This window comes from Lissotriton helveticus, chromosome 1_2, assembly GCF_964261635.1.
Source record: "Lissotriton helveticus chromosome 1_2, aLisHel1.1, whole genome shotgun sequence".
NCBI lineage: Eukaryota > Metazoa > Chordata > Amphibia > Caudata > Salamandridae > Lissotriton > Lissotriton helveticus.
In genome coordinates this window covers 241,668,514-241,686,415 of record NC_136058.1, presented here as the reverse complement: position 1 = coordinate 241,686,415, position 17,902 = coordinate 241,668,514, and the positions used below count along the sequence as shown (strand labels likewise).

Sequence of the window (17,902 nt, the reverse complement as noted above, 5' to 3'; positions counted from 1 at the left end):
GAAAAAGTCAAGGGTGGCAGGGTGTCACTTTGACACCCTGTTACACCCCTGATTAGTGCTTGTCTGCACATGTGGCACACATACATGCCCTAAGGACATGTATGTCTGTCACATGGCACAGGTGTAAATGCACAGATTTGCATTTACATAGGAATTCGTTATTTACCACCAACTAATAGTTGGTGGTAAATAACGAATCCTTAAAGTCCAGAAGCACTCTTTGAAGTGCTTCCTACATTTCATTTACCGATTCAGTGAATACCGAATCGGTAAATGAGGATTCTGTAAATACCGATTAGTTATTTACCAAATCGGTAAATGTGCCTCCTACATCGGAAAAGTCCATTACCGGTCGGTAACGGCCGATTTCGACCGTTACCGACCGGTAATAGCCTTACTACATCTGGCCCCTCGTCCCGCAGGCGTTCCTCAGGGTGCCCGGAAACCAATTGCACACAGCTAAGTATCAATAATCAATGGTAACCATAAAGGATTTGGGTATATTGGTTACAAATTAACTATTTTGAAAAAATGTACATCAAACAAATAGGTATTGGTCAGAGGATAGATTATACCCAATACAAAAGCTCCTGTATGAATAGTAAATATGGTCAACCAGAAAAACACCACAAGTAGCATTTCGTATCGCTCATTGTAATAAACTGTACAATTATATGCACAGTATTTAAGTATCGAGCAGAATTTTAAGAACTCTTAATCTTTGTTTGTCTCATATACATGTTCAACTCTCATTTAATGCCCAAATGGACATCATAGAGGGTCTTCTGAGTCAATCAGTCCTCCACTACTCGAAATCTAGCCATGATCATTGAGAGGAAAACTTGCATTGATATTCTGTATTGTACTTATTATAATGTTTAAATATAATGTGCTGTATAGAGCAAAGAATAAATAAATAGATATTAAACCCTACAGGAGATAATATAAACAGAGATTAAAACTGCTTTTAGTCACATGTTCATGATTTGTTAGGTAATTTAGGAAATGTTTAAAAGAGGAAAAGATTGATGCACCCCTACTATTTACTGTGAAGTTGTTCCACAGGTTCGGCTCAAAGATAAACAATCACTGTCCAAGCCAAAAGGTATTGTCAATGCTTTTTGCTGATGCGGTTCAGCATTGTCAGCATTAGCAAAAGAAAAATGGTTATTTCCTTTGCTGAACAGAAAGAAGGAGCCCCAGTGTGATGATGTATACGTACGTGCATGTGTCTGAATGCACAGAGAGGCACCATGATTGCCATTTTGTATGCACGGACATATTTTGTGTGAAAAAAGTGGAAAAATACAAGCAGCACAAAAAAGAAGCCACTCGCAATCTGGTCATTTGTGTTGTTTCCGTGATCTCATACTACATTTTTGCTGTAAATGCCATGTAATTACGCAGGGCAGCATAATGGTGTAATTTAGGAAATTTCACTTAACAATCATAACATGAAATTACCAAAATAAGGTGAGATTATGCATTGTATTGGAAATGTTGCCGGCAGGGCCGGACTGGGAACCAAAACCGGCCCTGGCAAAGAGCTAGGCCGCCCCTGCCCGGGGGTTGGGGGTGCTGCCGAGCTCTTTGCCAGTGCCGGTTTTCGGCCGATTTTGTTACAGGGCCGATTTTGCAGCTATTCTGCAAAAAAGGCCCTGTAACAAAATCGACCCCCAGGGGCCCAAAACCGGCCCCCACCCGTGCGGCGCACTGGGGAATTGCCCGGTGCCCGCTATGGCCAGTCCGGGCCTGGTTGCCGGAACCTAGATATAAACAGAAGCAATGGCGCTGAAGTGCAGACCCACACTAAGAGCGACACAGATACCAATGCCTAGGAGAATGATGGCACCCGGGGGAAGCAAGTCGCAGACTAGTCTTTATCCCGGGTGATTCGTACTGAGAAACAGGACATGGATAGGCATAGGCAGATGGAGGGGGGAATGGGCAGGATTTCGTTAAGGGATATAAGAGTCAGGAGAGGCGTATACTGCTTCTTCTGGACTCTGCATCACTAGGGGGGTTGAATAAGTTTAAAAGTTTGTCCTGTTGCTGGGCTCGGTTTCAACTCTACAGGGTCAGTGAGGTTTTCACCTACCTCTTACCTCAGGCATCAGTGGCATTCCGGGCAGGTGGCAACTCTGCGAATCTCTGAGCAGGGGCATTGCCTTGCCGACCACCACAGAGGTAAGGGCCGTGCTGCACACTCTTGGTGCAGCCGGCCATCAGGATCTGTTGAGGCCTGGGGTGCTAGAAGAGGCGTGGGTGGAGTTCACGCCCGACACGTCTACATCGGGTGGTGTAGCTGCTACAGTCGTGGCATGCCTTTCTGATAACGGGCACAGGAGGGGGAAGACTGAGCAGCATTGGTTGGGCAGGAGCGGAAGTGCTCCGAGGATGCTCTCAGTTTGGGGGGGAGGTGCCGCAGCCTTGGGGCCTGGCCCCGGTCTCCCCTGATCCTCAGGACGACATGGGGGGCTGAGCGGATTGTCGACATGCCCCTGCGAGACAGCAGGCATGGTATGAAAGGGAGCGCCCAAGCACCGTCTGTGGGGGTGAGTGACGGGGTGGTCATGGAAGGGAAGAGCAAGGCAAAATGAGTCTTGAAAGGTAAGGAATTGTGCAGACCAGCGGGCGGGAAGAAGGGTACTGAAGGGAAAAGGATCCAGTCCGAAAACTCGAAAGACACTGAGGGGGTCAAAGGTGATGAGGATTCGGAGGATGGTAAACACAAGAAGCCACTGCCATACATGGGGCTGGCAATGCTGCTATGGTTCACTTGATTTGTGTCAGGTGCACAGCCTATTCTCCCATTGTATGGTGTTTAAGTTTAAGATGTTTATGGTGCTCCACGGGTGACGTACTCCGTCCAGTGAACGTCAATGCTGCTATGGTCACACTTGTCCGACAAGACAAAAAACTGAATTTGGAAACACATGACTGGATTAATATTTCATCGTTGTAGTATATTTTACCTTTGAATGTATCACTAGGATTGAAGTGTTTCAGTCCTTGCTTATTTTGTAACACATCTATGTAAATGTTGATACCAACCAGGTAAATTAATTAAATAAATCAATGTATGTCCTTTTAAACTGAATTTCCTGTTTTTTCTGTTATTAGAGTATCCTTAAAAATGTTCTAGTTCTGACTTAACAATGTCAATAATTGATTATTAAAATATTATTAGTGCCGGGGTATATCTGGTTTTCGAAGGACATTCCTTTGTGCACTGGGCATCGAAGCATGCTGACCAACAAATATACAGAAGTTGGGGCAAAAGTGGAATGTGATGTGGTAATTTGCTGCCTTGGTTGACTAAGTTGGTTCCCTAAAGCGGTTGCCATGATATGCTTTTGATTAATCTGGGGGAAAACAATCTTGTGCAGTTATCTGGTTTGACACTTTTACAACATATGCAGTGGGATCATGAAGCAATCAAAAGGAACGTTGATGGGACTGCATTGTGTGGACTAAATTTGTGCCACGCAGTGTTAGGCAGGGGCCTGTAAGGCATACAGCGATTGATGATCTCACATAGGGGCATTAGGAAGAGGAGGCATGTTTGTTTTTTGGATGAAGGTGTGCATCTGTCTTGCATGGGAAATGCATACTACATGATTGAGTTATGTGATGTGGTGAGCAGTTTGTGGCACAAGAGTATATGGTGCAGGTGAAATCACCGTTGAGAAGTTGCTGGTTGTGCCCTCTGGGGTTTATTCTGGATGGCGGTAGTTTTGGTGGGGTGGAGAGAGTCATATGCGGGCTTATGCGGGCTTATGCACACCTTCGGGGGGATGAAGAACGGAATACAGGTGAAAACTCAGTGTGCGGTATGTTGATAAGTGAAGAGAGAGTTCAGGGGAATGGAAGTTGGCGTGAGGCGTGAGTGGGCGCACTATGTATGGGGAAGTTCTGTATTAGTAAAGTTGATGTTATTTGTTGATTAAAGTTCAGTACATTTGCAACCATGTCCTAATAAATGGCTTTTATGCTAATTGTGGTACATAAACAATGATGCGTAGTTCAGGTTCTTTATTAGCAGGTAGTAAGGTGGCAGGTTACAGGATAGGAAGTTACAAGGAGAAAACCCCACCAGGAGAGAGCTACCAGCTACTCAGCCTCAGATGACCAACTGACAATCTCAACACAGGGAGGCACACTAACATTCCATGATGTCACAGGACATTCTGATAAAGTGGTAGAGAGGGAAAATATATAGAACCATTTACCACACATCCTCTTCCGTTAATAAACAACAGCAAGTTAGAAGTCAAGACGGAGCAGAAGGATTCAGAGGAGACTGTAGACACAAGAGCTAGTCAAAGAGACAAATAGAAAAGCAAAGGATTCAAGCGTGAAAGCAGAAACAAAGGACAATAAAAAGAGGCATGTAGAAAGATAAACATAAGATGCATAAATGGTCATGATTAGACAAAACACAAGAATGCAAATTACATAACATGCCCATCCACCCTCCTTAATAAAACAAGGTAGCGAACCTGGCAAATCAAGCAGGGTGTAACAACTGAATGACAAAATGAGTGCAGATGGAAATAAGCACAATAAGATGAACTATCAACTTACACAGAAAAAGGAATGCCTTGCAAAAGAGACTAGTTTATGACGTGCAGTAGCAACTTCCCTTTAAAGATTACACATAGAAAGGCAACCTTTAAACTGTGGAAGAAAACAACTCTCCAGGAAAGGGTACACCAGAGGAAAATAACGCCCCTGGAACAAAATACACTGTATCCACACACACAATTAAAAGTGGCGGAACTACACCAAGAGGTAGCGCTGACAACGCACCCCGATTACCCACGTAGTGTGATGCAACTTAGACCAATACACACAACCTCCCCTAACAAAAGGGTACACCATTGAACAATGTAGGAATTGTTCAAGATAACATCACTTAATGGCGGCGCTGACAACGCACACTACCTTCCCCAAAAAAAGGTACACAAAGAAAACTAATCTTTGAAGCAAAATAGTTACATGCAGACAACCTCCCCTAATAAAAGGGTACACCACGTTAATAGTGCGCAACGTAACTTCTCCAAAGGGTAACAATAAGACCCTAGAAAACAAAATGTAGGCACTGACTGGCACCACAACCCCACAACTTCCCTTAAGTAAGGGTACACCATAAGTACTAACCCTAAGTACATGGATGGGGAATTAATAAGACACAAACACCCTAACTGCACAAGCAGAGTGAAACACAGGATACCCACCCCGAGAGACCAAAACTACAACGTCCCCTATATAAAGATATACAGGGTACTCCATAAGGTACAACATCACCCTAGTTTCATTGACTGGCCACACACCCACACCTACATAAGGGTACATCATAGGGCAAGACATTGCCATAGTAATTTAGGGTACAGCAAAAGACAACCACTGACCAAAAATACACAAAAAGAAACAAGGCCCCAAAAATGGATGGAACAACCCATTAAGCACAACCCACACACAGCAGCGCACATTGTACATCGAGATACCAAACTGGAATATTAGTATAAAAAAAAACCAAATGAGTATAGCTCCGGTGAGCGATATCTCACCCGAGGACTTCTTGGCTGGAATTGTCCAAAAGTTCCGATGAGTGACTGCACAACAGGAAACGTGGAGTGATATGCAGGCAAGTCCAGGATACTAATGACGTTTTTGATAACATACACACGAGCAGCGTGTAAATCTCACTGAAGGAAAAAATGGTGTGTTATTGTTCCTCAGCTGACTATAACAATTCCAAAAAACAGGTGCGCCGTGTAAACTTGAGACCACAACAGAGGATAGGCGTTGAATTTCCACAGAAGACCAGTTACTATGGTAACGAAAATGGCTTCCTTCTTTACGTGTGCACAACAAAGAGGAGAGATTGGTAGGAGTCATGTAACTAAGCGGATGACTTCACTCGGAGAGAAAGAGACACGTAGAAACACCTGACTGGAGGTCAGAATAGGTGTCATCTATGTCTTCCACCAACTCCCATGCACATTCGAAAACGTCATCAATAAGGCAGAAGAGAGCATGGAGTGCAGAGCGGATGTGAACAAAAGAGCCGTTGGCAACGAATGAGCGGTCTCGCGACTCCCATCGCAAAGCAGGTAAACATCAGTCAACTTTGATGCACTTTCAAACTCGAGCGCATTAAATCAAGCAGGCAGCGTAGACACAGTATAATGGATTGCGTGACCTTTCGTTCAGGGTAAAATACGCTGATGAGTTGAATATTAAAGCCTTCCACACAGTCACTTTCAGAAAATAAAGATTTAATGACTCACCACAATGTAGTCAGTAGCTTAACTTCTTCGATATCGGCCTCAAATTCAACAAGTGCTGGTATGTTTGAAAGATAGCAGTAAATAGACTAAAAACGTCTGTCATGGGAAGTTTCAACTAAGTTCAGATTAATACGTTTACCAAAGACGTATGTTAGGACTGATACTATATATAGTGATGGCTGTTGTGAAGGGGGTACTGCTTGCGCCCAGTGTATCGATGAAGGCAAAGGTAGGAATGACTCACCGAAGAAACGTGGGAGAAGGCAGTTGTCTCACCAGTCTCACATCAAATGTAGCGAGGGCGAACTGTCAAGGTGTAAAAGCAACAGAGACACAACAGGTTGATCAGGCCAGCTGGGTCAAACTTGCTTTTAAAGGTGGAGGTAGACAATCTCCAAATGATAGTAGGACGGCAGTAAGCTCCAACACAAAACAGACGCCCAGGGTGGAGGCTGTCCAAGTTGAATAGGACAGTGGTGGGGTTAGCTGGGCGTTACCTTTTAGTTTAGGTTCAGGTTCCTTCTTTTAAATTGCTTAGTCCTTAAGTAGTATTCTTCTTTCCTTGCAGCGTAGGTTAGTTCAAGAAACGTCGCCAAATTGTGGTACATAAACAATGATGCGTAGTCCAGGTGTAGTAGTAGATCCCTCTTTATTAGCAGGTAGTAAGGTGGCAGGTTACAGGATAGGAAGTTACAAGGAGAAAACCCCACCAGGAGAGAGCTACCAGCTCCTCAGCCTCAGATGACCAACTGACAATCTCAACACAGGGAGGCACACTAACATTCCATGATGTCACAGGACATTCTGATAAAGTGGTAGAGAGGGAAAATACATAGAACCATTTACCACACTAATCATGGGTCATGAGTGTTTTGTTGTTGCACGAGGTGACGGCTATCCCTGTACAATCATGGGGAGGGGTCTGAAGTGCAAAGCCATGTTGTAAGATCAGCGTGTCTTTGGCTTAGAGGATGCCTGGGAAGCAATTCAACAAGCACTGGCACAGCCAAAATAAAGTCGACCTGCCACCAAATAACATGCTTCAACGAGAAGAACATACTGCACTGCAGGAGTGAGGAGGTAACTTTGGGGTGGCTGAGAGCTAAAGTGGCAACAGGAAGAAAGGGGCAGCATTGAGGACAGTTTAAACTGAGGACTAACTACAGTCCTATGTAAACATTTGCAAAATGCAAACAGTCAATGGCTAAAGCTGGCTGGGCAACAGTGGGCAGGGAGGAGAGAGACAACGTTTCAACGCAATAACTCCACAGAAGAAAAAAATGAAAAAATATGTTATTTTACGAATGTTACCCATTTTAGAGGCATGAGAGATAAGCTGAGGAAGTATAAGAGAAGATCAAATGCACCGCCAAGGCTACGATGTAAGGTAGAGAACGGCAGTTGGGAAGGTGTAAAAGGATTTCAAGAGGACTGGTAATATGTGATGAAGAAGAGTTTTGAATTGAGGACATCTATGCCACCATGGCAGAAAGACAGGCAGACACCCACATTTGGAAAGATGGTGGAGGAAGAATGAAAGGCGAAAAGCATGAGGGAGTCACCCACAAAGAAGGTAGACTCAAACGTGAAATAAGAAATGATGGAAAACAACGGTGTAGTATAAAAAGGAAAACGGGGAGCCCAGGACACAGCCCTTGGCACCTTCAGAGTGCACAGGGGAAAACAGCCAACTTTGAATCTTCCCAAGAAACTGAGACAGATAATGATTGAAACGAGCACTATACAGATTCATTGATGTCTAACAAGAAAGGAGACTTCAGAAGAGTAAGATGAGAGGGGTAAATAAAAGAGGCGCTTGAAAAAAAAAAATCAATGTTAGACAAATATGAGACATGGGGAAATATGACTGAAGTTCTACAGTTTAGTGGAGTCTAGTGATGGTTGTGGAAGCAGAGCCAGGATGATAGCAAATTTGTAGATCGCAGGGCACACGCCAGTAGTGAGTGAGGCATTGAATAGTAAAGAGAGACCTAAAGATGAAAATACTGCAAACAGAATTCACTGTAGTCCATGGTACTATATCAACCTGAGAAGCCTGAGGTTTGGCACAGACTAGGAAAGGTGATGGAGGGGAAACCCACCCTAGGCTCCCTTATATCGTGAACTATGATGTTCTTATTCAAATCAGCCCCACCAACTATCTTAGTGGGGGAAACACAGTCCACTGTTGTCTCAAATATTCTATCTCATTTTACTTATACCTACGGCAGACATTAGTGGGGCTCATATTCCAATTGCAACTTCTCACTGTTGCATTTTACACATCCATGAGCAGCGTTGTTTTTTTTATATTTAGAGCTGATAACATCTTTCCAGAAGTGTTTAAAATAACTCATGGATGAAATGTAGCTATTATTAGTACAGCCTGTACCTTTTCTGCCTGCCTGTACCTGCTTGCCGCCACTGCGGGGATCCTCTTGCTGCCTTGTCCCTGCTTGCTGCTGCAACTTCAGTGATTCCCTCGCTGCTATCACGCCTGGGTCCTGCATCGCCGCAAGGAGTGAGCCTACAATTCCCAGACTGCACCACTGTAAGCGCAGCTGCCGCGAGTGAGGGGGAGGCGTGGTGATCGCGCTTAAAGCACTACCTCTCCCCCCCGCAGCGCGGGAGCCTGTACTTTTTCTGCCTGTCCCCGCTTGCCACCACTGCGGGAATCCTCTTCCTGCCTTGTCCCTGCTTGCTGTTGCAACTTCAGTGATTCCCTTGCTGCCAACACGCCCAGGACCAGCATCGCCGCAAGGTGTGAGCCTACAATTCCCAGGCTGCACCACAGTAAGCGCAGGTGCTACGAGTGAGGCAAAGGCGTGGTGATCGCGCTTAAAGTGCTGCCTCTCCCTCCGCGGCGTTGAAGTGCCGGCCCGTTTGAGCCCGTTAGAGACTGGAAGAGGCCGGGCTGGGCCTCCCCTCTAAACCCCTTAACAATCAACACATTAAGGTCAGTTTGCACTAGTTTATTGTTTATCTCCTTGAAGGCACCCATATTTCGGCATTTCGCTGTTATTGTACTCAGCTCAGGATGAATACGCGAGAGGGTACCGGGAGAGGCGCAACACCTGGCGGTATTGTGGCGGGGACCAATTCCTAATTAGAGCTAGCTCGGTCCTCGCCCAGGAGATTGCACTAACTGAGCGCCGCCTATCCCTTGATCCCTTCCACTCTAAATGAATCTTCAATGGGTGGTTTTATGTCTGCTCGTACCCCCGACGCTGTTTGGTTACAGACACCCACTCTGGGCTGGTAGGAGATGTTAGCCACTCCCGGAATGTGACACCTGATGTTTCTATTGCAGCAGAAGCCCCCATCATCTCAATGACTACTGGGATGAAACAAAAGGGAACAGCAAGTAGCTTGTTCCCACGTATTTCCACAAGGTCTGTGCCCCAAACTAAGCATCAAACCTCTGATTTTATCCCGGAGCCATCTATGAAGAGGAAGCGTGGAGGGGGCTGCCAGAGGCAGAAAAACGCAAAATTGCAAAGGACAAACAAGAATGGAGTAGCTGCTTCATTACTACCATCACCTATAGTAGAGCCTCCGACGCCTTCCTCTGGTGGTCCGAATTTAGATTTAGTAGGTGCTCTCGCCCCAGAGGGACATGAGGCTATGTGAATAAACTGGGGAACTTAATCTCAACTTGTTTATCCCCAATTTTGGACAGATTGACTTTGATTGAGAAAAGACTAACAAACTTTGAACTAGAAGTTATGTCCAATTATAGCTCCATCGAGGGTTCTTTGGCAAAAAAATTAATCAGTCTCCTGTAATTTCAACAACAGATGAGCCCTGTAATCTTGCAATACCCAAGCCTACACTGGGCAATCCTCCTTCAATAAGGCCATCGCCCCCATCACTTAGGAGGGATGGTGGGGAAGCTACTGTTCCTAATGTTGGTGTTGTGGTATCAGGTGGAAATATGGGCGAAACAGGGAATATGTCTGGTGAATTTGCTAAGTTTATCCCGAGCTCCCCAAGGAGCGAGGGTAGCAGACCATGCATAAGGATAGTAAGTGATACTGCACAACCTTCTACCACCCTCAACTAAGTTATTCAGGCCAGTTCTGTTTCTGGGCCAACCGGCCGAGATCTCTCTGCTATGCATGCAGGATTGGTACATAGATTAGACCCAGAAGGCCAACGAGCCCTTCACCTTCCACCGGCTGCCGCCCCTTTGGTGGTGGTCTTGAGGAATGTTCCGGCAAGCAGGCTGGGCAGACAGAATCCACCGACCAGTTCATGGCAAAAACCATGCACTGGCTCACCACACAACTGAAAGAAGCTGGGGTACGGGATTGGGATATTTGCAACCAGCTGATATTGGCTAGACGTTCTGCATGGATAGGGCATTCTATGAAGCATGGGGGGGGCAACTGCATAGTTGCTAATTTCAACAATGAGCAAGTTGTCAGATTTCTCCTGGCCCAATTAGGTAGCAGAAATCAAGGGGATTATCCTGGGAAAATTACCCTTTTGCCTTTAGGGTTCTTTTATAGACCCCACAATCTTCCTCCGCTTGAGGGGGGCGCCCAACATGTCCCATCTACACACTTACATAGACCCTTTGATCTAAATTTAGCTAACAGATTTGCTCCCCTGTCCAGCCTCGATGCTTGTGACTGACCATCTGTAGCCCCAACTGAGGTGGAGAATTCACTTATCCAGGTAACTCCTTGTACCCAGATTAATCGAAGCCCCAACGTAGCAGCATCTATTTGAATGGAGAATACGAGGACTCTGCTATCGATAGAAGGGGGAGGCAGCATAGCTTCTGACTCTACAAGTATTATATCATGGAACATCGTGGCCTTCAATCAAAGACAATCTTTTCTGACTGGTCAATTTTCATAGAGAATCAAGATATCATCGCCTTTCAGGAGACTTGGTCCCTGAGCATTATTTTTCGCCCAGGTTATGTGGCCTTTGGCAAACTGGCCACTGTACGATCTAAAGGGAGACCATCTGGGGTTTGACCATTCTGGGTTAGACAGAGGGCGGGCTACCGGGTTGAAGAGTTAGTTATTGACAATCCGGATATTCTGGCTATTAAAATACATTTGGATTACGACCCAGAGTTTATATTGGTCAATGTCTATGCAAGAGGGATGGTGGGAGGGAAATTTTCTCCAACCATTTCTAGCCTGGACTCCTTTATTAAATCTTTAAAAGGTACATGTCATCGGGTTATCGCTGGCGACTTTAATTGTATGTTCGAGCCACTTGGCCCAGATGACGGTAGCCTTACCAGTGATGAGCATGCAATTTGGGAAATGCCATCTCTGACGCTCCCCCCAATTATTAAATGGACAGAGGAAGTTCTCCAATTAAAAAGTTTATCCTTGGAGAGGGGGCCTAAGGGCTATTAACGGGAGGTCGAAATCTGATGGTGAAGGCTCCCATACTTTTATTAATGGGTCAAGAAGTACTAGGATTGACTACTTTTTTATTAATTTAGAATTATGGACTAGGTTAAAGGATATGGAGGTTCATCAAAGAACCAAGTGTGACCATGATCCCTTGATATTGACACTAGAGGTAAAGGGCCATCTATCAACGAGGATAGGAACGGAAACCTCAATGGCAGACATAATTATGTCTCATGAATGCCGTAGATTAAAATGGACACGAGTCTCACAAGATGACGGTACTAAGGTCCTAATAAAGCCAACTCTTGAAGACACTCTTTTAGCCCTCTCTCATTTTGAAATTAATGAGGCCACTCACCCTGCCCTTACAAAGCCCCATGAGGAACTGTTTGCAAAGCGGAAAGCTTTTTTTTTACAGTAAATAAAAAAGATTCTATAAGCAGCCTATTCAATAATCTGCAAAATGGTATGATGGCGCACGTAGGACAGCTTTTAGGCACCTCTCTCAAGCCATTAGGGCGGGAGTAGCCCAAGAGGTAAGGAAAGCTAGGTCTGAATATAAGGAAACCCAACTAAGGGCTAAAGAGACCTTTGATGAGAAAAGATGGAAGGACTTGCTATATGCAAACAATGGGAAAAACTGGTGCCGGTTTTGGCAAATAATCAAATGGGGTAGTGGTGACGCTGGGCCGGTACCAGTTAATAATGTCTCACCAGAACCTTGGGTCGCTTACTATCAGACTGAGTTTTCATCTTTAACAGATAGTTCAAGACATTACCCTAGAGTAATCTCTGACTCAGTCCTAACCTTTAACCTAGGGGAAATCGAGAGAGCTTTGCACGGTGTCGCAGCAGGTAGGGCCCCGGACCTGGACTGTATTCCGGCGGATATATTTAAAGCCGATAGGCAGAACTGGCTTAAATATATTCTCATTCTAGTCAATGGTTTGGCTAAAGGTGCCCCCATACCAGAATCCTGGCACGGGGCAGAAATGATCCCCATTTACAAAAAAGGGGACCGTGCCAGCCCAACTTCAACTAATTATAGTACTATAAGCCTTATAGACACTCTGCAAAAGACTGTGGTTAGAGCAGTGCTTAGTAGGGTAAATAGGTGGATTGATGATAATGAAATTCTATCCACCTATCAAGCAGGATTTCGTTCCCACGTTAGCACTACTGACCACGTTTTTAGATTCAAGATGATTTATTGGAATACAGGGGTTTTAGCTGGGGGGACTCTCTATGCACTATTTATAGATCTTAAATCTGCATTTGACTTAGTGCCCCGCTTTAAGTTGTGGGACACATTGAAGGAAGCTGGGATGCCCCATGAGATTTTATCATTTATTATTAATCTTCATGAGTCTACCTATGCCCAGGTAAGGTGGGGACAACAGGGTGCGGTAACTGATCGGTTTTCTGTGGACAAGGGAGTTCGGCAGGGGTGTGTTTTGGCCCCTACCCTTTTCTCATTGTTCATAAATAATGTTATCTCATATTACACTGGATATCCGACGGATGCCCCCACTCTGGCTGGTTCTAGGGTTCCGTTCTTAATGTTTGCGGACGATACTTTAATTTTGTCTAAAACATAATCTGGTCTACAACGAGCCCTTGACAGATTCACTTTATTTTGCAACGATCATGATTTGGTTGTCATTTTGGCAATGCTAAATTCATGGTGCTGCATAAACATAAAACAGTGAAAGATAGAGTACAAATGACTGGTGCGTCTTTGGAGCAAACTGATTCCTTTACGTACCTGGGCGTTACTATGGGCAAAAGGAAGAAACTGGATGCCACAGATAGAGTTATTAGTCTTAAGGCATAATCAGCTAGCAGGGGCCCTTTTAAAAGAACAGCGGTTATCCTATACCTAACCAGTTGGCCGGTACTCACTTTTTATCAAGGGAAAGTTAGGGCTTCAATAATCTATGGTGCATAACTCTGGGGATTCGAAAATTTAGGTCCATTAGTCCTAGCCCAGAATAGGTTTCTGAGAGCATTGACTGGTCTTCCTCAATCGTTTCCTCTTAAACCCCTACTTTTAGATCTGGAATGTATTCCTTTTGAGGAGGCTGCGGGTTTTAGACCTCTTGCCTATTGGCGTAGACTATGGACCACCCCGGAGTTATCACCCTATGCCAAAGCTCTCAAGCACATTAGAGAAGCTGATACATCCTCAAAAATTGCACGGTTGCAAAAGATTATGGGCCCGATTCACAGAACGAACTTAAGACTCAATCCTAAACTTACTACTATTTTGGTATTCACAGAATGCACTTACTATTTTTGGTATTCACAGAAGTTAGGATTTTGTCTTAAGTTTGTCTTAAGGCCGACTTAAGACAGACTTAAGACAAAATCCTAACTTATGTGAATACCAAAAGTAGTAAGTGCATTCTGTGAATACCAAAATAGTAGTAAGTTTAGGATTGAGTCTTAAGTTAGTTCTGTGAATCGGGCCCTAAGAGCACACTAATTGGTATGGGGCTCGGCCATTTGTGGGAGGACCCAGAAGGGAGCCTGTTTCCATTGAAAAAAGATTTCAAACTTAATATAGGGATATGGTCTGCCAGAAGTCCCTAATATATAAAGGGGCCCCTGAGGAAAAAATGTAGGGCAGACACGCAGGGGAAATAACAGATACTTCAAAACACAAAATGTGTCTACTCTCTGTGGATAGTCAAATGGCTCGGTTAGAGTCCAATCATATAAGAAAGACAGAAATGTGCTCGCTGTCACCAGAAGAAATACCTCATAATCAAAGTCACACCAAGTTTAGAGAAATATATAATATATAATATAAATATATAAATAATTCTATTCATTTTCTTTAGTGTGAATACATCATTTCCTTGAGAACAGGGTACCAACACATGAATAATGTGGTACTAAAAATCAAGAATTACATACACCCCAAACCACAAACACAAACACACTCATTCACAAAAATCACACATTCCATACTTGCAGGCATAATCACACAATCCAAATACATTCCAAACTCTTCACGCTTCACGAGTCAGATTTTGCACAATAAGACTGTCCGAAACAATTTTTCCCCGGCACAAAGATGGACACAAAGTGGCCTGGAGACAGGACAGATAACCAAACGCCAATGCGCGTTTCGGTGCAGGGAGATCTATGGCCACACCTTCATCAGGGCAATCAGAGAAAGGGTTAGGGGAGAAAGGAGATACAGCATTCAAATCAGCCAATAGATAGCGGTATCCGGAGTTCAGTGTGACAAGGTCACAAAAGATTCCACGTCATTCAGTAAGGAACTGGGGCAGAAATCTGTTAGTGAAAGATCAGCTGCTGGTCCGTTCCGGAAGTGAAACAAATGCGTGATATTCGGTCAGGCACCCGGCAGAAAAAAAGTGAGTCCACGTAATTCGGTAAGAAACTGGGGCAGTTATCAGATAAAGGTTTTCTATTAATGCCGAATCAGCTGCTAGTCCATTCAGGAATTGAAAAACAGTAGCGCAAAGTTCTGTCAGGCACATGGCAGGATTGGGGTAAGAAAACTGCTCACTCATTCGCATTTCCCGCCTATCACAATCTGGTTGCGGCTGTGTAGTTCGTCAATCTGGGATTCTGGAAAACGGGTCGGAAACATTCTTCAATTCAAAACCTGAAGGATCTAGAAAGCGCAGCAATCCAATGGTATCAACTGCATGCACTGCCCGAACGGCCCTCGGAGTAACCCGATGTTGAAAACTTTGATGGTCCTGAGTTTACACAACAGGAGGCCAGCTCACTCAGGCACTTGGGGACTTCTCTTCAGGTTACAGATGGACACAGTACACAGCAAAGTCCTTCTTCAAGCAGGGGAGGGACACAGCACACAGTAAAGTTCCCCTGTCCTCTCCTCAGCAGAAAGAGCAAACTGCAGGCCAACCCCAGACACACAGCAAGGGCAGTACTTCTCCTCAGTCTCTATAGCTGTCCTCTTTGGCAAGAGGTTCCTCTTGATCACAAAGTAGTCTAAAGTTCAGGGGTTTCAGCTCTAATATGTATACCCCAAAATGTCTTTGTTCTCTTTGTGTTACGAGTCCTGAACCCAGTCTAAACCAGTTCTGGATGCACTCGCCAGTGCACAACTACTTCCTTTGTCAGTGTGGGCCAGGATCTTCAGACACACCGCAAGAGGTGGAGCCAGTCTTTTGTGGAAGGCAGGTAAAGCCCTAGTCAGGTACAGGTGCTACTCCTCCCACCACTCCAAGTGCAGATCGGCCTATCCAGCCTAGGGCTGGCTCACCCAGACTCCTGGAGCCACTCCACCTCTGTCAATCCAAAGCCAGACAGTCAATCCATAAAAATGCAGAGGCACACAGGAAGGTTGGGCAAGAAAGCAGTCACTTTCTAAAAGGGCTATTTTCAAACACAGAATTTAAAAACCATCCTTACTAAAGGATGGGTTATCAAATTCTGAGTTCAGGGATACCAGACTCCAATTTTCTATCTTACTCCTATGGGAAGATTTGCTTGTAAAAATGTTACAGAGCATTCCCCATTCTGTCCTATGTACAAGATAGCCTTTCAATAGTGAAAAACAAAATTGGCAGTATTTCACTATCAGGACATGTTACACACACCAGTACATGTCCTACCTTTCCCATACACTGCACCCTGCCCAGGGGGGTACCATAGGCCTTCAATAAGGGTGTGCTATGTGTAAGAAAAGGGATGGGTAAGGCCTGGCAAGTGGGTACACTGGCCAGGTCAAAATGGCAGTTAAACTGCGCAAAGGCACTGTGGTGGCAGGCCTGAAACATCTTTTCTGGGCAACTCACGTGGGTGGCACAATCAGTGCTGCATGCCCACTAGTAGCATTTGATTTTACCAGCACTGGCATACTTAGTGCACTTTATTAGGGTCCTACCAGTAAATCAAATATACCAATACCAATCATGGATAACCAATCAGGTTAACAATTTACACAGAGAGCATATGCACTTTCGCCTGAGTCATAAAGCTAACAACTAGAGGTCAGGAAAAAATTGGAGGAAGAAGCAAAAAGTTTGGGGATAACCCTGCAAAAAGGGCCATTTCCAACATATGTCTACTGCATTTTAATGACGTTCTCTGACAAAAATGCAACCTGAAAAGTCTTGTCTCAGGATGAGTACACTCTATAAAAATTACTGTAAATGCATGAAAAAAACTAAGTTCTCATTGTCATTGTATTCTCTTAAACTAACTTTAACTTTTGTGGCTAATATTGCCATTTCAATATTCATGGTTCAAACTGGGAATTACTTTTCCCTAAACAATTAATGAGAGATAAAAATAAAATTAAATAAATACCATATTAAAGTCTGTGCGATGTTGGTCTTTACAAAAGGAATGGCTCCCTGCTTCTTCAAAACTTGTACAGTGACGTTATCTTCTTGGTCAAGGACACCCTGATTTAAAAGGCCACAACAGCTGTCATAACCCTACGGAAAGAAAACCATCAAAAATTAAATGCTAGAACGCCTCCTTATTGCTGTACAGTTTCTTTAGACTCCAACGATTTATACATTAGAGCAAATGCCTAAGTTAGAGCTTTAACACACACAAAGCATTTTGAAGATTCTAACATGGTACATATAACAGAGAAATGGGAAGATATGAAAGTGTTCCTGTTTCTCTCCTCAGCTCCAATTTCTTCATATTTCTCTACAATTCAAAAAGGTGGAGCACAACTGTCAGTTTATGACCACGTTATCAAAGTAGAGCCAAAGTGGACATTTAAAAGTTGTTGATAAACTGATAAGTGGATGGTATTCATCTTTGGAATCTTGACATGGCTGGTACAAGTAGTGCACAGTTATAAATAGTGCAGCAGGTGTAGTGGTACTGGAGAAGAGAAATGGCAGGGGCCCACTGCACTACAATTATGGTTGACTTTTACTACTGACAAAGTGGTGAGTGTGTATTTTTCCTTGCTTTATTTAGGACCTTTAACATCCTTGCAATTTCAATGGTCCCATGCACAACATGTAGTCAATAGCCAGAACCCATAGGCTCCTGTGGCATCATTCTCTATATCACTCCCATGACTTCCTCATTTGAATAATTTGCCCACATCTCAACTAAATTAGCATTAAGATGAATGTCAACCGTTTGACCACAGTTCAAATATAGAAATAATACACCAGTTTTTCATACACCAACAACATTATACCTGCCCATAACCAACCAGACTAAATCTATGTGACCCTCGATCTCAAA

The 17,902-nt window shown here is 44.1% G+C and overlaps 1 protein-coding gene across 1 annotated transcript in view; it reads right to left on the bottom strand.

Moving 5' to 3' along the window:
* Nucleotides 1–17,902, bottom strand: part of LOC144800360 (vitamin D3 hydroxylase-associated protein-like) — a 352,351-nt gene that overhangs the window by 197,411 nt on the left and 137,038 nt on the right. Inside the window, exon 4 of the mRNA XM_078671675.1 lies at nucleotides 16,994–17,124. Coding sequence (XP_078527801.1) covers nucleotides 16,994–17,124 — 131 coding nt within the window. The remainder of the gene's footprint in view (nucleotides 1–16,993; nucleotides 17,125–17,902) is intronic.